A 19453-nucleotide genomic window follows, 5' to 3' on the forward strand; every position below is an offset into this window, starting at 1 on the left:
TTTTGGTAGTGAGATCGGTATTTAAAGTAGTAAATTCTTTTCCTTGGGTTGTGTCTTCGGTATGTGAGTCGTAAATTCGTGTGCTTGAGTAGTAACTTAAAGTAATATTCTTACTTGAGGGGTAAGAATTGTGCTTGAGTAGTAAGGGTTTTCCTCGAGTAGTAAGATCTGGTGGTTTGGTAGTGAGATTGTTACCTGTGTAGTAAGATCTGGTGATTGGGTAGTAAGATTTTTACACGTGTAGTAAGATCTGGTGGTTGGGTAGTAACATTATTGCTTGTGTAGTAGGATCTGATGGTGTGGTAGTAACATTATTACATGAGTAGTAAGATTATGACTCGTGTAGTAAGATGTGGTGGTTTGGTAGTGAGATGGTTAGTTGTGTAGTAAGATCTTTTGCTTATGTAGTGAGATTTGTACTTGGTGCGTGTGGGGGGCCAAGGCCCCCGCGTTATGGGAGTGTGACTTAGTGATCTTTCTAGGTCACCGTAGGACCAGCTATCTTGCTAAGAAATTCTAAAGGGGGGCATTCCAAGTACATAGGATGATAGCTACATGTGTATCATCCAATACACTTGGTGCTTTTCAGTGTACACAGGTGTAAGTAGCTCATCTATATTGCATCACTATACCCTTATTGTGAGTATTGATTGGTTTAAACGGTCACAGCATGTGGTAGCTTTGCTCATGATTGGATCAAACCGGAACCTCCTCTCGCGTACCCAATACCAGCGAATAAGGTCCCTCCTCCGTCTTCTGGGAGTCACTCTGCCAGATTGGGGTACTTTGAGAGCACTTGTCAAAAGAATGAAGAAAAAGCTGGGTCTGATCATACGTGAACGGAATAGTCCTTGTGGCAATCCACTGTTTGGTTTGGATGTCAAAACCATCATAAGTAATGTGAGATTTCTTTACTGAATGATACTACCTGGACATAGCTAAAAATTGGGTGTCACAGGAGTTGGCGAACCCCTTGGTCAGCCCATATTTGGTATATGTGCCTGAATTCACCATCGACGGGCCAATCAACCGTCTATCCCAGTGCGAAAAGTGGCGTGAAGATTACCCTCCCGATCTACGTGTTCAAATGATATCTTTCAACAATTCCCACTACTACATCTACGAGCCAGTGCAACTCAAAACTCTTCAGCTTGTAGTGCCTGTTTTCTTCTTCCAGCAAAATGATTGTCTTTTCGCAAAGTGTCTACCTGCAGTAGTAAAACATGATCCCTATCATTTGTCTAATCTCAAAGTCATTATCCCTGAAGATTGTGCATTTGACTCGGAAATGCTATTCACCATTCCTTGCAAAGACTTCTGGCGAACTTTTCAGCATATTGAGGTGAAGAATGGAGTTCTTTTGAAGACTATGTGTGGCAATCACATGTATCGTAAGTGTCATCTGACCAATCCCAAAATTCAGATTGTCAATCTCAAGGAACTTAAATTAACATTCTGACTCCTTGTCTACTTCTACTTGCAGGATCTTTGGAAGCAAAAGATCCATCAAATCCAATGGAAAACCCGTGGAGAGCCAAGGCACAAGGAAAAGTGATCCGACACGTCCCTCTGGCTCTTTATTCTGACGACACATCTGGCAACGTATCCAAAAAGTGGAACAAGCACATGAGTATCTATTTCACTCTGGCGGGCTTACCATCCAGTCTATCAAATCAGGAATTCAATATTCACTTCCTGGCAACGTCAAATTGTGCAACCGCTTTAGAGCTATTCGATCAGGTTGTCGATGATTTACAGTGAGGTCCCATTGGTTCAAATTTGATCCAGCTGGGTATAACATGTCCTTCCTTTCTGTAGTGATTATGGAACCAATGGGTTCTTTGCATACGACACACATCTTGGTGCAGATGTGATGGGAAGGGCGGTCCATCTGTTTCACCTGGGCGACTCCCCGATGCACGCGGAGATATCAAATACTCTCAACCCAGCCAACACTCTGACTCCGTGTCGTATGTGTGATCTACACGTACGAAAGCAGGCCGACAAACAAACGGAAAACTTCGTCAGAGACTTCCTTGGGCTAGATGAGGATGGACAGAAGGTGTTTTTCCAATCTCCAATTTACATACTCACAATTCACAAGCTGATTCACCTCTATAGTGCCTATTGCCTGGCCGCGAGTGGGACCAGACTCGACGGTGGACCAAGGAAATTTGGAACACCTCTCAAAAGCGCAACACTAAAACTCGAGTTGAAAAGATGAGCTGTGACTTTGGGATTCGAGACCCTATGAACGAAGTTTTCCAGAAAAATGTTCAAGTAGCGCACGACTCTCTGCCTCCTTCTGAAGTGGAGAAACTCTGTCAAGACATCAAGTCTCAACATGGAGAACATATCTTCAATCCGATGTTGAGACTCAAAGGTGTGTATCTCTTACTTCCCTTTCAGTTGAAAGAAGCTGAGCCTTATTTCTATTTTTGTAGGATTTGACGGTCACAAAGATACTCCAGTCGAGGTCCTCCATGTGGCACTTTTGGGCACCACAAAGTATCTTTTCCGCGACACAATGAAAGAACTAGGAAATATAAAGGCCGGCTCAAAGAACTACAACGATCTTTCCGGTCGTTGGCGGGCTTTTGATACGAGTGGTTTGAATATCCCAACCATTCAACCAAACACAATGATTACTTACTATCAAAGCCTAGTGGGGAAGGAGTTTTGAACTGTGTTACAGACGGTCCCCTTTGTCCTGTTTGAACACCTTACCAAGCAGAAACGCAAAATGTGGACATCTCTTTGTCTTCTAGGATCTTATATTTTTCAAACGGAGATACCAAACATGGAAACCTATCTAGGCGAACTGGACATCGCCATCTCCAGATTTCTCAAAAATTTGGTAGCCCTCAATGCTCGCTGGGTCAACAAGCCCAAGTTTCACATGCTTGTTCACCTACAAGATTCAATTCGTCGGTTTGGACCAGCTTGTTTATTTGCAACCGAAAAACTTGAATCTTTCAACAGTATCACTCGCCACAAATCCATTCATTCAAACCATCAAAGTCCCGGACAAGACATAGCAAACACTTCCTACACCCAGGTGATGTTGCGGGTTTTGGTATCCGGTTCTTCCTTTTTTGACCATGATCTCAAAGCGCGAGTGCATAGTGGCACAAAATTGCAAGCGTTATTGTCTTCAGTACCTGAGTTATTTCAAGCAATGGGTCTGGACTCGTCTTTGGGGGCGATTTCAACATACGCCATTGGCCGTAAGTTAACATTTGTCAAGGTTTGGCATCCCATGGAGTTACTGACAGACTTGACCTCCAAAGCTTTGTGCGAGACTCAATCTGTTGCACCCGCTTGCATACCCCAAAGTGTTGACCGTCAAAGGTTAAAAGAGTACCAAAGCATCAAGTTAATTGGGCGGCACAAGGCCCAAGTAAACGACTTTGTTCTGGTTTGTCATCACCTTTGGGCTTCCTTGTGTTGCATGAAGTAACTTTAACCTTTTGCATTTCAGTTGGACTCCCCGGTGACAGTTGGACAAGTACAATCTATATGGAAGCTCGAGGGTGTATCCAATACCCACACACATCTTATCATCAAAATATGTGACAAGGGTCCCATCAACAAGTTCTATGGGATGCGGGAAGTCAAAGTCACGGAAGAGATTCAAATGATCAATGTGAAAGTCAGTTTGTATTCCTCACAGATCATATTGGTGTTCATGTTGACCAATGTAATTCTGGTATGGCTCCCAGGATATATTCTGCTTGCTCAATGTCCAACACAACTGCCACGATTCACATTGCAAATTGGCTAAGACACGCTTCAAGAAAATCGAGCGCAGGGTTTCCAGTATTGGCCTTTGGGGGGTTCAACATGTGGATTCAAATCAATTCATCCTCAATGCTGCATCCCATTACAATGGCACTGTTCATCGTCATATTTCCGATTTTCAACACTCTTCTGTGTCACCAGATCTATGGACCAAGGCAATTAATGATGGACTCAAAAAATGGGAATCAGAGACGCGGGCATCAACCAAAGGCAAAAACCAGGAGGCAGAGGCCAATTGATGTTACAGCGCATGGGCAAAGATAAAGAGATACATATTTATCACCCAGTGGTACATCTTATAATCTACTACAAGTGGTCCATATCAGAATCTATGGCGAACGCGGCACAGACAAGGTTTCGGCAAATCGAAGAGGCCACTCGTGTCGTTTTCCTCGTTTTCCTGCGTAATGTGACAAGACCAATCAATTTTTCCATCATCACAGTTGTATTCAGATGTATGAAGATGATATACTCACGTCATGTTAATGAAATGATTGACCTGGCCGGCGCATAGTATAACACGGGAGGTAAAACCCTTCAGGAATATTGGGAACTGGACAATGATCAGTAAACCATCACCATCAGTAAGTAGCATGAATAAGGTGAGGTGAGAGAAGCTCACCTTGACAGTCGTGATACCAATTGACCCAATTGAGAGCGTCATGAGCGCAGGTGGCCATTCGGACCGCCGGAAGCACATCTCGATGCACGGTGGCACATATCATTGCCAAAAGGACTTCGTCCGCAACCCAATCGCGAATCGATTTGATTGGTGATGGAGGTTTATACAAGTAAAGAATCTCCCCAGTGAACCTTCGAAACATATGATTTAGCGCGTAGAGCCAGGTTTCGTAAGTCGAACCATTGCGCTTCAAGCGAGGAAGCTCGCTAGCGTATACTTCCATTTTATAGTGATTGAGATATGATAGCATGTGATCTAACTCCTTTAGGTCAAGACCACGATTGTATAGTAGTTCTAAAGTCGCAGTGAGCTGCGATGATATCACAGGAGGGTCGATTTTGACGCGGACCATCCTCATATTGATAGGATGGGAAAAAATTGATAGATATGTGAGGTTTGGAGATGGACACAATGGTATCTAATGATGAATGAACTGAATGGGTTGTAAGGAACAGACAGATGGATGGAGGAGCCTGTTCAGATACATTTCCAATATCGTCTTATCTTCTCTTTTGGAACACCCAGTTCCACTTGCCCCCTCTCACCTTTCCGATAATATCGGGAAGCACACTGTTTGAAGCTATATCATATATATCATATTCGGATTGCACTGGATAATGTCGAAAGTATTATTTCAAAATTGAACAATATCATCATGCAAGATATCGTTCACTTGTATGAAAACTCGATACAACAACCACAATGCCTTTCAAAGGCCTCTTTCCCGCTTGTGTATGTGGAATTGATAGAACATCAACGCATGAACCATAATTCGCGCGCAGGTGCCAACTGAGATCCCCCATTTGCGCAACTGTTCTCGATTCACGTAATTGACAAATAGGAACAAATCGAAATGATTGACCCCGTGATCCATCAGTATTGGGAGTACGAGGCCGATCTCGTTTTCTTCTAAACAGGCGAAACAAAGATAATCCTCCAATGTCGTACTGGCCATGATACGACGAAGAGGGCCAAATAAAACATATCCACCTTCTATCGGTAACTCTACACAGACATAAAGTCAGCACATGAGCCACTGATTGCGTTGGAGTAGGTGCGGCTTACGTATAGCTACTGCTGCATTACCAGTAGTGGGTGGCACCTCATTGTCACCCACTCGAGGATCAGCTCCATTGCGTTGCTCATCTGCCTCAGCCGCTGGTTTGGCTGAAGCTGCGTGGTTCATTCCTTCGGGAGGCTCAAGTTTAATCGGAGCGAAAAAATCGGTGGATTCCGAATCCCTGAAATCCCAAAGAAGACTTGGTCAGCTCAAGGGAATCATTTAGGAAGAAACTTTTTGCTGCAGACTCACGAGTCTTTAGCAAAACCAAGATCAAATTGGCGCTGGCGCTTAGATGAAGGCCCGGTGTGATATTTTGATGTGGACATTGAAGGGTGATGAGGAGACTGAGTTTCTGCTTTGTTGTGAAAGGTGGCCTGTTTGAGGTTTGAAGCCAGTTTGAAGTTTGAACAAGTTAAGTGGTCAACCCGTGGGCAGCCTTGCAAAATTTTTAAAAATAGGCGCCCATTGCAATTTCGCTCGCAAATATTTTCTTTTTGGCAACCTCCCACTTGCATCCAAGAAGTACCACCCTCAAACCCATTTGTCCATGAGCACCGAAACAGGCTACAATTACGGTACGAGGTGGATCAAATATATCTCAACCAGCAGCTGACAGAGCTTATTGCAGGCGGTCCATACCATCGGCGAGGTTCACTGGAAGTCACCGAAGGTCTCAATTTGCAAAGTCAAGGTGGCACATTGAACGGTTTCAGTAAGGAGAAATTCACATATCTCAAGTTGGTTTATGGAAAACCAACGTGATCGGTCTGTTACCAAATTCCAGCTGCTGGGCAACTCCATGGCCGAGCACTTTTTGACCACCCCGAAGTTATGAATTCACCCTCTCAAGGTGGCTCACTGATCGGAAACAGTAAGACCCTTGACTTACCTTCCTTATTCCCTTGTCCGTTTGAACACCTTACTAACTGTCATTTTTCAAGATACCCATTTCAATGGTCTCGGCGAAGGTCATCAATCGCAAGCTCAGGGCAGCGTAATGCACACATTCAATAATCACACCTCACTGAGGAATAACTCTAACGGTGCGCTTCCATAACCAGCAATTACTGAAGCCCATAACAGCTGGCTGATGCCTCCCTTTCCAGGCTCGTTAGACTCACCTAGAGGCCGAAGTGATGGTGGTGATATGGCTCGTGGAGACAATTACCACCAAACTCCCATCCAATCTTCCAACCAAGGCCGGATGGAACATGCACCTGCACGTCGAGACCGAGACGAGCGTTTGATTTCCCCTTCTCATTGCAGAACCGGAACCCGGCCTGATCCTCAGTTTGGTTCGCGTGGAACCACCGATCCGCGCTTCCTGCGAGACTCACAAGATAAGGAGCTACCGCATACCGATATGTTCGAAAGTGGCATTGGAGACGTACCATCTAGGTTTTCAAACCCCTTACCGGCCCAATCAATGCAGACCTTCGAGGCAATGTCGACGCGATGTGGATTGGAAGACCCTTATCATGCGATCGCGATGTATCAAGCGGAGGTAATTTACCCTGTGATCACCCAAATGTTCATTACCCTATTGGACTCACCCTTTTTTCACTCGGTGGGATTTTAAATGTCACCTTTCCTCCATGGCAAAGGTCAATGGCGAAGACAATCGCCATATGGCTCAGGCCACAGCGAATGCCAAACTAGTGATGGAGATCGTACGTGTCAATGGCAAAATTGACACGTTAACCGGCCAATTGGCAACCATCACCGAGGCCGTTATTGCGCTCACCCAACAGCCCGGTTCCCGACCAGCACCAGCTTCCACATCTGCAGCAGTTCAGCCTGCCACCCCTTGCGAATTGACCGCGCGGGGCAAGTGGGTAGCAAGCCCCAAACTAATGGTTAAAAACCCCCTCACCTTTATATCAAGTGGAAAGTAACGTCGATTAGCTGACTACTCGACTGTGATTGATATTTCAGAAGCTCATTAACCCCTTGGCGCTCAAACTCCTGTTTTCACCCCTAATTGAAGGATATACAGCTATCGAGACTCGGCGCGAAGGCTATCTCCCGAATTCATTGTTTAATACTATGAAGGTAAGTCCTTTCTTCCCTTCTTTCCGAAGGAACCAATCCATCTTCACTCACCATGATTTCCCCTGTAGAAAAAGGTGGTGAAGGAAGGCGCCGCATTTGCAGAGGAGCACCTACACCACGGGAGGGTCGCGACCGCCTCGAGGCCGTCACGAGGGCCAGCCTGAAGGCGGTCTACTCATCTGCATTGATAGGCAGCCTTCAGCTCGCCCACTGAGCTTTCGCCAGCCAGGCGAAGCCTCGACAGAGAAGCAGGCCGCCAGCTGGGCGCCTCGTAGACACTTTCAAACCGGCTGCAGGCGTCTGCAGAACAAGAGGCCCGTAAGCATTCTCGGACTGACCCGCCCAGTGGTATGAACTCGGGTCGCTCAGGCAGGGCAGCGAAATTCACACCCCACGACAAAACAGGGCAGAGCGATTTGGATGAGCTCAATGATGGCACGTTGACAGGGATCGTTGCAGTTCATGTAGCCAATCAATTTCAATGATGAAGAGAGGACATTTCAGGAGGAAACAACGTGAGATGGTTTTGCTTTCACCAATCGTAAACTGCCGTACCCATTCATATTGCTGCGTACAATTTCTTTTGTAATGACATTTACTAGCTATTTATAATGCAAATAAAATATACTTTTGTGATTCCGTGCGCATCTGACTCTATACCACGTTGTTTGGTTGAGGAGCACTTTGAGCTTGAGCTGCGTTGTGAGCCACGCGGGCCATGACCGCCTCCTCCGACGGTAAATCTAAATTGATCTTCCTCTCCTTGAGGTCTTGAAAGTAAGTGGTGCCATCAAAGTACTGGCAATCCTCATCGAATATAATTCGATAGAAACTGAGAGTGGAAATATATCAGCAATGCGTGAGATCACATGGTGTATGAACTGTGAAAACTTACGCGATAGTGTACTTCTCGTCGTTTCTCAAGCGCAAATTGGCTAATTGCTTGTAGACACATCCCCATATCGATTCACTTCCTTTTCCGCCTTTGAGCACGATACGCGCCGCTTCACGACGCTGGCGTAACACAATAAAAAACATAGATAGATAAGAGTCAGCCTCGAACTATGCAAAGGATAACACGACTTCTTGTGAATGACACTGCGTGACATACAAGATAAGCGAGACGTGCTCGTGTGGCTAGATCCGTGGCTGCCCATACAGCATCAACGTTGCCATTCGATCCCACGGTCGCACATCAAACAGCAACCTATAACAGACAACTCATCAAGCTCCTATACAACATATGACGATAAAAGCAAACTGACCCTTTGAACGAGTGACCTGATGTTTGGTACCGCGAGGTCGACCGCCTCCCCAGTTTTCGGATCATGGATACCTACCAAGACCTGCAGAAACACATTGGATTGGTTAATTTGGTAAACCAACAGACAGACCACAAATACACAAACCACAATATGAACCTTCTCCCTAGCGTGCTTGGCGCTGTCTTTGATGGCACTGTAATACCTTTTAGTCGCAGAAGCCTCTTCGACTCCTTGATGCTGGGCGGGAAGATGTTTCGAAGTGAACCCCAACCCTTCCTTGGCAATGGTGAGCTGTAAGTAGAGTCAGCGACCTGTTGGCATCTGGGCTGAAAACACATGAGCTTACTCTTATGACATTAAATAAGGAATGTTGCAGACACCCCTCTAAAGGGTTCTTGAGTGCCGTGTACGCGCTCAACTGTGGAGACATAAGAAGTCTCAAGGCCAGCGGGTTCATCAGGTCCTGTTCCAGATGAAAGTGTTAGTGTCCCATCTCCAAGTGACAAACATTAAACACATACCAAGAGCTGGGGACTGGCACTCCAAGCTGACGCATCTTGCGACGACGTGTCGCTAGTGGCAGGCTCAATGGCAGCCGCGGATGGTGCATTCACAAGAGCCTCGACGAGTTCGGTGACCGCGGCGATCTGCTCGGTCAGATTGGCCACTTGCGACCGCAAGTTGCTCACCTCCATCAGGATTTGCCCCTGTTTGACAGCTTGAGACAAGTGACGGTTCGTCTTGCCAAAGACCTTTGGAAAGGAAGTAATAACAGATATGCATTAACTCGAATTCGGCGTGCTTAGATATAAATAGCAACAACACCCACCTCAGCGTGCTGCATGGCAAACACTTGCGAGGCCGAATCCAAACCCGCCACTTTCGCCATGGCCTCGAACTTGCTGAGGGTCGCCGCCGGAAGGGGGTTGGCATACACACCATTATCGGTAGGAGGGTCCAAGTGTCGATTGAACCCTTCGAGGTCGTTGAGTTGCCCGGTTGTACCCAGCCCACCATTCAGAGAAAGAACAGAACCGCGCGGTGCAAAGCTCCTGGAAGCAGCTTGAGGCGTGCCACCGCGTGGAGACACTGATCAGTCGTTTCGGCCTCTGGACTGACTTCCGAATCGTGATTCGGAAGTCCCTGGGTTGACCGCCCCCCCCTGACTGAATGATCGACGGTCACTGTGGAGATCTTGACAACCTCGCCCGGAATCTTCAAAACCGGAGCCTACAGAAGGGGTAATGAGCTGTTGATTGAGAGGAGTGGGTTTAGAAGTGTCTCACCTAAGCCGTTTCTCAGGCTTCCGTGGTTATTCAACCCAAAGAGAGAGATGCCACCTGAGGGCAAAGCATCACCTTGACTTGGAGACGCACGAAAAGGAGTCTCAAAGAAATTATCTGCAAGGCGAAAAACGGGAGGTCAAGTAATATTAAGATTCAAACAGATGTTTGAGAAACATCTCGTTGAACGAAGGAAAGGAGACTTGCTGAAGTTTTGCTCGGATTGCATGCTTACGAAGTAAGCTCTAAAGGTAGGAAGCAGACACTCGTCATTAACCCAAAATATCGCAAATAAAATCAACAAATAAAATAAAGGTAAGAGCGTCGAGGGATGATGACTGACCATAAGGATGGTGGATAGCAAATACTGTTTTCGATGGGGATGATGACGCGGTAAACAAAGCAAAGACGCGACTTTCAAAGCGCGTCTCTCCTGATCTGAAACAGACCTAACTGTGACTTCTGTTGTCATAGTGTTAGGTCTGTTTCAGGTCAGGAGACGGCCCCTCCCACTGGACATGGTTCCTTGAGCACTCGGGAACCCGGTCGCGGAACAACACAGTCGCCACTTATCACATCACCAACATGCCACCCAAGATTCGTGTGCCCCCACGCAGACGTCCAGGTTCAGACCCCGTGAACAACGCGATCAAGCACTTCAACGACGTGCAAAAGTCCTGCCAAGCTGGGAAAAGAAAGTTAGTACATTTGTTCTAAGCGCAATAAGAATGTGGGCGTAGCACTGACATACTCACGTGGGTAGGTTGAGTCAATCAGCAGAAGAGGACTTTACCGACGAGCTCGGTGGAAACGACACGCCCGAGGCTGGCGATACCGAGTCAACTGAGATTCGCCAAGACGTCAAGCTTGAGGCAGAAGAGGAACGCTTAACCGCTGATCCTCCCATTCAATCCCTTGGTACGTAAGGTTCCGTTTGGTCCTCGCGGCAAGGTCCTGACGCTGATGATCAAGACTGCCTAAGCAGAATACGATTTCACTGTAGAAGAGAACCCCGAAAAAATCAATTATTGGACTCTCCGCAGACTAATCAGGAAGGATTCCATGTACGACTACCTGAATTTTGCTGGTTTGGATTCTGATCAGATAAACTTGGTGATTCCCATGCTGCGAGAGAAGGAAGTGACAAATTGGGATTTGTTCCTGTTTCGAGATTACATCAGTGTGACACGTTTGCAGAAATGGGGAATACCTGAAGGAATCTGTGTTTGAATAGTTGTTCATGCCGACTTGTATTATTGTTATTCTGTCATGAAACACCGTGAAAGTGCCTAGCGGCCTTGTCACCCATGTCAAAAATGACATGATCAGTCCTTATTCATTACAAATGAAATTGCATAAGCACCCTTGGGCTTTCACGTCCTAGCTGGAACAACACCCCGGAAGGGAACAGGAGCAAAATGTTAATGTGCCATGGGCGATGCCCACACGGGCACTACCATCCTCCTAAATTTTGTATTCTCCTGTGTGGCCACTCTGTCTTCCGTTTTCAAGGTGCCAAACATTCAATCCCTCCAGAATTGCTCGAGTCCAATTCACAGGCTCAACCGGATAAAAAGCCAAATCCGAAACGCGTCGGTGCTTTTCGCTGGAGTATTGTGCAGCGCAGTTGATAACATACGAGTTCGTCTCAACGTGTTGAACTGCCCAAGCCAAAACGGAGGAAGATTGGCGTTCAATACGCTTACGATGATTCTTGGCCACCGGGCATTGACCGTCATGACAGTTGTGTTGAATGTTGATGATACATTCAATTTGCTGTAAAAATGAAACGCGTCCCAGATGTTAACATTTGCCTTTGAAACTTAAACACAGAGATAATACAATCACCTTGACATTTTGTGATATTATCTCGTCCATCACGACCAGCTCCCGCATTCCATAAAAATTGAGTATTCTTCCTAAAGCACATTTTTTTAGTACCACCTCCGCATGGCCATCGCTTTTCCCTTCCGGCTTCCAAATGCTTTGCACTCTGGCGATAGCCCCCGAAGTCTTCAGCTATGATGATAACATGAGCAAGATATCGATCGTGGGGAAACATGTGATATCTCGACGGTGTGCTACGCTCACCATTACGAAAGTATTACATGCCACCTTTTGCCCGCGCGTCACTGAGAAACTGTGGTGCTGCTTCAATGACCGGTAGTACTGATTGGTGGACAACACCTCAGGTTGTGCTGACTGTGCCTCACTCAAGGCTTAAGAGTCTGGGTCAGTGCGGGCTGAAGGCCTTTCAATATGTGAAGTTTTGACTTACGTCCAACGACCAGGGTTGATCCCTCATGCAGCTTTGGGTCAAGGCCCAATGCATGATACAATTCGGGCACTGTCAGCAACAAGTGTCGCAATTTCGCACCCCCAAACACTCGAGTTTGTAGCTCGCTGTCGTAAAATGAGCAGGCGGAAACCAGCAACCTCATCATCAGGCGAGTGTTGAAGGTATTGGCTATGTCTTGCCCCGGACTGTGGTGATTCGAGTGAACCGATGCGTGACGAACGACTCCATTGAAGGACTCGAATTTCTCTGTGGCAAAAAGCGACGCCGTTCCGAACCGTCGAATGGAATCCTGAAGATGCACGAGCATGTGCAGTTTGGGTTTATTCACCCAACGCGCGTTGTGAGCTACCAGAATGTTGAGGAACCTTGAGATATGAATGTCGAGTTCCGATAGGTAAGTCGTCATGTTGGTTATTTCCGTCTGAAAGATATATGAGCTCAGGGCACATAGTGACGACCACATCGCCCTCTTCCTCTCGCATAGGTATTCAAATAGGACGAAAGGTACTGTTTGCAACACCGTTCGAAACTCTTTCCCTACTAAACTTTGATAATACGTCACGAAAACATTTGGTTGAATAGGCGGTACCTTCAAACCTTGGGTGTTAACCGAACGCCATCTTCCTGAGATATCATTATACACTTTTGACCCAGGTTTGATGTTTCCCAACTCTTTCATGGAGTATACGAACAAATATTTGGCGATACCTAGTAAAACCACGTGTAAAATCTCCACCGGGGTATCTGTGTGACCATTGAACCCTTCGCAGGCATGTAAAGGGGTCAGTGATGACGAAATGCTGGAGAGAGGGTCAGGAAATCTCACCTTGCAGCCTCAAAAAAGGATTAAACATATGGTCGCCATATTTATCATTCATCTCTTGGCAGAGGTTATCAACCTCTGCTGGTGGTAGAGCATCGTGGGCCACATTGACAGACTTAACAAAATGGTCATTGAGGGTGTCTTTAACCCCAAAGTCACGAATTAAGGCGTCCACTCGCGTCTTGTTGTTGCGCTTTTGAGCTACCTCACAGATATACTTAGTCCGCTCTCGTGTTAGATCCCAATCGCGTCGCGGGAGCAGGGACTACAACAACTGATCAGCTTAAATTTATTCCAAAGATACAAAGCATTGGACTTACCTTATTCCCGTGTTTGTCAATCCCAAAAAATACCCGGACATATCCGTCCGTTGCTTTCTCTGCCATTTTTGAAGCGGACAGGTCGCACATTCGACATGGTGTCAAAGTGTTGGCAGGGTTCAGTGTGTTGGTGACCTCGGCATGCATTGGCGAGTCCCCGAGGTGGCACAGAACCACGGGGATGACCCACACCTCGGTGCCCAGCGTGTGGTCATACGCGCCAAAGCCGGCTTCACTGTGCGCGCTGCGTAACAAAAGCACTACGTTGACTCTCACCGTGGACCATGTAAGAGTCAACGTGGGGGGAAAACTTACTTTAGATCATCCACGACCTGGTCAAATAATTCCAGCGCGCTAGCGCAATTCGAAGTCGCCAGAAAATGAACGTTGTATTCTTGATTAGATAAAGCCGGAGGTAACCCCGCCAGGGTGAAGTATAAACACATGTGTTTATTCCATTTTTTTGAGACGTTCCCTGATGTGTCATCCGAGTATAATGTTACAGGTACGTGTCTAATTATTTTCCCCCCGGCCTTGACTCTCCAAGGGTTCAGCACAGGATATGATGGATGAGACAGATCGTGTGGATCTGAGGTTTGATTGGTGTCAGTTGCTAGTAAAGAACGGTCAGATAATTCTAAGCACGGGAGTGAATCACTGACGATACATATGATCACCGCAAACGTCTTTCAGAAAGAGGCCGTTGTCGAGCTGAATTTCGGCTAGGCTTCTTGAAAAGTCTTCGCACTTGATGATGAACATGTCATCCGAATCAAAACGGGGTTCCTCAGGTATCAAGATCTTCAAATGTCCTAGGTGATGTGGATCGGGGATCACCAGAGCAGGTAGACACCTGGCCATCTGGCACTGGTCTTGTTGGTAAAAGAACACCGGGACCACGAGTTGCTGTGTTCGCAGTTGCACGGGCTCGTATATGTAATAGTGTCGTGCGTTTTGGGAGATCATCGGGACTCGGAGCTGAGGTGATAACTCCTCACGCCACTTTTTAGACTGTGACAGCCTATTTATAGGCCCATTGATCGTGAGCTCTGGGAGAAAGACCACATGGGGGCTGACCAAGGGGTTAGCCAATTCCTGTGAACAATTGGTCATTTTTAATCAATCATACGGCATAAATAAGTCATTATATGTATATGCTACTCACGTTTACGATGACGTTCTTGATATCTAAACCAAAAAGCGGATTGCCGCAAGGGCTTGTTCGTTCTTGTATGTTCAATCCTAAGTTCTTCTTCATTTGCTTGACTAGGGCTCGCAACGTTCCCCATTCAGGAAGGTTGATGTCGAGGACTCGGAGTATCGATCGGATATGTTGGTATTGGGTGCGTGAAAGAAGGTTTCTGGTTGAGCCAATCATCAATAACGCCACGACATGCTAAGCCATGGTCGTTAGTGAACTATCAGTTAGTGTGGCCAAAGTGTAAGTTGATCTCACCTCGACTTTTTTGAATGGATACCACTCTGCTGCGTCTTCGACATGGACTTCGGCAATCTCTTCTTCTAAACGTTCGTTGTCCAAGCGGTCATCTGCCTCTTCGTCGTCAAGTTCATTCGCAAGGCCATCCAAAGCTACGCGCAGCCGGTCGAATGACATTCCGTCATCGGAACCGTCCGAGTCTGAACCCCCGGCGCCAAACCCAAGGTCAAAGGGGTCGTCTTGTTCGAGATCAAGACGACGGAGGAGTGTGAGAGGCGACGGAGGGGGCGAAGGAGGTTCGGGATTGTCACCGGGATGGTCAAAATGCCGGTTTACGTGGTCCAACGGTGGTGTTGGAGATCGTGGTCGTGGCTCTTCAAATCGCTGCCGATATGCGTGATCCATTGCTCGCTGATTATCGAATTCCTTGACGGCGTCCAGATGGGCCTTGGATGACGCATGAGGGTACAATGTCCTCATGCTGTGTCCAGTTTTGCAAACGCTGCATTGGTATCTGATCGGCCCATGGCGTTGGGGGTGTGAGGTCATACCTGAAAACGTAACGTGTAAGTCAAATTCTCGGGAGAGATGCGGTATCAGTCTTTCTCTGAGACTACCTGAGAGAAGCAGTGAGACATACAGGTATAGTTCAATCCCGGTCTGTGTGGCGCGTTTTTTTTCGCATGGCGCTTCCTTCTCTTTATAAGCCTTCCACCAACTACAGAACATCTAGACATCCATTGGTCAATTTCATTGGTCAAAAATAATACATACAAAAGACGATCGAGTTGATAAAATGCAAAATGAGATGTCTTGAAAAGCAGAAGTTGGAAGCATTTTAGGTTGGTTGAAAAGAAGTGATATCGAGTCCTTTTCGTGAAGATTATACATACAAAGAGACAGTTTGAAAAGATGGCGACTGAGTCGTTTTTGAAGAAATCAAGACAACACAACAGATAGAAACCTCTTACATCAAAGTATCTCGCTCCGATGACAATGCATTGTTTTTCTTGTATTGGTTTTGCTTGCTACTTTCATTCAAAGTAGCTTGTTCCAATAACATTTTGTTGTTTTGTAAGTTGCTTCATTATCAATACTTTGATATGTAAGTGGTTGTAGCGATAGAACCCCCTTGACAATGTTTCAGGGGGATTGGAGTGAGTCTGAAGGTATAGATATAAGGTGCACATGGATGACTCGACAAAGGTTCTTGATTCTTGATGAGGTTATCGAAGTGTTAACAGCTTCTTTGAAGTCTTAATGATGAATTTGTTCAAGTCTTCATACATATGTACCAGTTGCCACCAGCCTGTACAGACAGTGTACAAAAAGCCACCATCTGGTTTACTTTTTTGTTTGTCTCAGGATAGTCTCAGAGCGAGTTAGTCTCAGAAAAAGACTGATACGGTTACGCTCCCAAATTCTCAATGTTTGAATTGTCAATGGTTTCGGAATGTGGTGACTGACATCGAGGGAGTTGTGGTGGCATTGGATTTGTGGTGGTGGTATCGCTCAAGTGAGTTTGGCGAATCGGTAACTTGGCCAAAATAAAAATTGGGACAAATTGGGCCTCGCCCCGGGGGCAACTTATCACACGGTCTGACCCGGGGCCATCGCTGACGGTCTACCCGCGGCCAGCGTGAGGGGATGGTCGAGCTGGACCATGGGGCGGTCAAGTAGGACGCGCCGTGGGCCGCCTGCATGATCGCGGCCAAGTTGCCGCCACATTTCAGTCTGGATTGCGCTGGCCAGCCCTGATCCTGACCTGCATTAGATGATAACACCTTATGTAGCACTAAACCCCACCGCAGCTCTTGGTAGGCATATGCAATCCCAAAACCAAAGAGAACGTCGATCTTGCCATCCCCACCATCAAAGACATGGTTCAACGAGTAAGTTCATTGATCATTCTTCTACCTAATCCATGTACACCATTAATAATTAGCCATTGGTCAACATCAGGTTGCGGTTAGGTGTGGTATGGCACGTGAGAACGCGCAAATCGAAGATGTGTGGGCTGCCACTGATTTGCCCACCCGTGGGCGAATTGCCTATCTGGTGAGTCTTTTTATTTATTCCTTTTTGGGTACTACACTATCTCATTCTTCGTTTGCTGCCACAGCGTCGAGAAGCCGCGCGCCTGGTTCTAAAGGGCGGCCGAGGATGTGAATCGATTTGGGCCGTAGTAGATGCAAAACTTTCCCAGTTGCGTTTGAAGCGGAACGATGACTATACTTCCGCGTAAGTCAAAGCATATCGATATGAGTAATTACTCAGTGTATTACTTACTGAGTACCTTGCCAACGCAGCTTCTACAAAGTCATATTTGACGAGGATGCCAAATTGTTCGACGGTGAACTTTGGTTCAAAACCTTGAAAGCGCGCGAACCCAAAGTGACATTGGACTTGCCTTCCGAGGAGGCTATCATGGCGCAAATGCCTGAAGGTCCTGCCAATGGAGCTCCAGGTGGATCAAACCTCAATCCACCAGGAAATTAAAAGATCTAATCTAATTATTGTATTAGAAATCAATTCTTATTTTTTTGCAATTTTCATCCAATAAAATGGGTAGTTCAACCCGTCTTGCTTTTTATTTCATCTGAGGCTTGCATTTCTTTTGTGAGAAAAGAAATGCACCAATGTTTCTTCAATGAAACATTGTTTCTTCGAGGGCTGTGCGTTGTGGTTAGCTGAGCTGGTGAGCTGGTGAGCTGACCAGTTGACCAGCTGAGCACCTACCCGTAATTCAGGCCGAGACGGGGAAGCAGTGAGCCCGAGTGCCAAATACCCCGTCAAGGTGTATCGGGCCATGACCCAGCTGACCTTTTGAGGGCGGATTGCAGCTCACCTGCAGGCGCCTGCTGAGCTCGCCCGCGGGCGGTCATGAGCCAGCTGACCGTCTCATGGCGGTTTGCAGATGGCCAGCAGGCGTACGCAAGGCCGCCAGCAGGCGAGCTCGGCTGGCGCCTGCTAGTCGCCAGCCGTGAGGCCCATCGGCAGCCGGCCTGCCCCTCTGCAAAGGCAGGCGGTCTGCCGCCGGCCTGGGCAGCCCGTCTGTAGACGGCCGGACACCTCTGTGGTGTAGATAATCAATCCAATTCCAACTCTGAAGTTTGAACCAACTCACCTATCAAAGAACTCATTCATCCACCAATTCAAGTTCAAGATACAACACCATCCAGCTTTTCAACTCATATCACCCATCTTCCCATCAAAACCTCATTAACATCAACATGCTATCCATCAAGATTCTTTATTCTGTTCTGCTTGTATGCGCAGCTCAAGCGAGATGGACACCCGACTTACTCCAATCAGATATGCTCTCAAAGCTCTCAGACCGTTTGACTACCAGTGATCCACGAACGCAAACCATTTGGAGTTTTGACAATTGCGGTTCGATTTGAATTTCTCCATTGGCGCTTTTCTTACTGGAATCGATGTCTGATTATTTTACGTTTTGAATGACTAGGTCTTGAAACCGATGCTATCACCATTGATAGCTTTGAAGTATCACCCGATCCACCACAGCCCGGTAAAAAGCTCACTATCACTGCAAGCGGCACAGCCAACGAAAGAATCGAGGTTAGAATTTTGTTGTAGCTCCAACAGCATTAGTTTCAAGTAATCAACTCACTAATCATCATGTCTCTTCCTATGATCAAAACCATTATCGATTCCTTCAAATTCAATTTAATCGTACATCCTTACATCGATGTCCACGCGGCCTTCAGGAAGGAGCTTATGCAGATGTGGTAGTCAAACTTGGTTCATTTATTAAAATCTTACACAAGCAATTTGACATTTGTGAGGAGCTGTAAGTCAAGAGTGGATCATTATCAATTTTTATGGACCGTCATATTGATCTAACTTCATTAAATGACCTTGTCTGCACAGCCGAAATGCCAACGCCACACTCCAATGTCCTCTTGAACCTGGTCAGCACCACATCATTCATACCGTCGAATTACCTCGTGAAATCCCTCGCGCCAAGTTCACTGTCGAGGCTCGAGCTTATACTCAATATGATGATGACATGGCTTGTGCAAATGTAGTGATTGATTTCATGAAGCCTGATGAGACACTGTGATGAGATTCTCTTAATGTTTTTTTTCTTTATTGTTTCCAGTAGCTACATTGTAATTTCAATGTTTCTTTTCTCATTGTTCTGTATAGTTCAACTTCAATATCTCTCTATCTGTACTCATGCTGACCTAACTCCTTGGTAACCAAACATCATATCCCTTGATTCTTTTCACCAAGCTAGTCACATTTTGTTTAGTAATGCAAGGCACTTCTGATCACACATGACAAGTTCAACAACTCAAGGAACGTTCCAAAACCATCCATTGTTGCTGTTGATGAATGGCTAGTGCTCATTTTTTACAGACGGAAACGTTGTACAATTCGGATACTCAACAAATGCAAAT

At 46.4% G+C, this 19453-nt stretch overlaps 7 protein-coding genes across 7 annotated transcripts; 4 read left to right on the forward strand and 3 right to left on the reverse strand.

Moving 5' to 3' along the window:
* Window positions 1-5192: 5192 nt before the first annotated feature.
* Window positions 5193-5872, reverse strand: MELLADRAFT_102761 (uncharacterized protein; the record flags this gene model as incomplete). The annotated part of the gene is made up of 3 exons (XM_007405729.1): window positions 5193-5488; window positions 5549-5724; window positions 5796-5872. The coding sequence occupies 3 exons, from the start codon at window positions 5870-5872 to the stop codon at window positions 5193-5195; spliced, it is 549 nt and encodes a 182-aa protein (XP_007405791.1).
* A 221-nt stretch (window positions 5873-6093) lies between these two features.
* MELLADRAFT_59923 (uncharacterized protein) lies at window positions 6094-8083 on the forward strand (the record flags this gene model as incomplete). Its single annotated transcript, XM_007405492.1, has 7 exons — window positions 6094-6121; window positions 6175-6258; window positions 6331-6417; window positions 6608-7050; window positions 7151-7402; window positions 7482-7598; window positions 7895-8083. The coding sequence occupies 7 exons, from the start codon at window positions 6094-6096 to the stop codon at window positions 8081-8083; spliced, it is 1200 nt and encodes a 399-aa protein (XP_007405554.1).
* A 169-nt stretch (window positions 8084-8252) lies between these two features.
* Window positions 8253-10492, reverse strand: MELLADRAFT_92349 (uncharacterized protein; the record flags this gene model as incomplete). The annotated part of the gene is made up of 10 exons (XM_007405728.1): window positions 8253-8430; window positions 8494-8612; window positions 8864-9154; window positions 9210-9281; window positions 9385-9615; window positions 9693-9925; window positions 9983-10093; window positions 10150-10226; window positions 10382-10389; window positions 10490-10492. The coding sequence occupies 10 exons, from the start codon at window positions 10490-10492 to the stop codon at window positions 8253-8255; spliced, it is 1323 nt and encodes a 440-aa protein (XP_007405790.1).
* A 239-nt stretch (window positions 10493-10731) lies between these two features.
* On the forward strand, window positions 10732-11376 carry MELLADRAFT_59925 (uncharacterized protein; the record flags this gene model as incomplete). The annotated part of the gene is made up of 3 exons (XM_007405493.1): window positions 10732-10844; window positions 10910-11064; window positions 11132-11376. 3 exons carry the CDS (start codon window positions 10732-10734, stop codon window positions 11374-11376), a joined length of 513 nt encoding a protein of 170 aa, XP_007405555.1.
* A 3356-nt stretch (window positions 11377-14732) lies between these two features.
* On the reverse strand, window positions 14733-15506 carry MELLADRAFT_92350 (uncharacterized protein; the record flags this gene model as incomplete). The annotated part of the gene is made up of 2 exons (XM_007405727.1): window positions 14733-14984; window positions 15045-15506. The coding sequence occupies 2 exons, from the start codon at window positions 15504-15506 to the stop codon at window positions 14733-14735; spliced, it is 714 nt and encodes a 237-aa protein (XP_007405789.1).
* A 1294-nt stretch (window positions 15507-16800) lies between these two features.
* MELLADRAFT_102765 (uncharacterized protein) lies at window positions 16801-17525 on the forward strand (the record flags this gene model as incomplete). The annotated part of the gene is made up of 4 exons (XM_007405494.1): window positions 16801-16918; window positions 16972-17084; window positions 17149-17267; window positions 17336-17525. The coding sequence occupies 4 exons, from the start codon at window positions 16801-16803 to the stop codon at window positions 17523-17525; spliced, it is 540 nt and encodes a 179-aa protein (XP_007405556.1).
* Window positions 17526-18259: 734 nt separating this feature from the next.
* MELLADRAFT_123976 (uncharacterized protein) lies at window positions 18260-19113 on the forward strand (the record flags this gene model as incomplete). The annotated part of the gene is made up of 4 exons (XM_007405495.1): window positions 18260-18419; window positions 18496-18608; window positions 18758-18840; window positions 18921-19113. 4 exons carry the CDS (start codon window positions 18260-18262, stop codon window positions 19111-19113), a joined length of 549 nt encoding a protein of 182 aa, XP_007405557.1.
* Window positions 19114-19453: the final 340 nt, after the last annotated feature.

This window comes from Melampsora larici-populina (assembly GCF_000204055.1).
Source record: "Melampsora larici-populina 98AG31 unplaced genomic scaffold MELLAscaffold_4, whole genome shotgun sequence".
Lineage (NCBI taxonomy): Eukaryota > Fungi > Basidiomycota > Pucciniomycetes > Pucciniales > Melampsoraceae > Melampsora > Melampsora laricis-populina.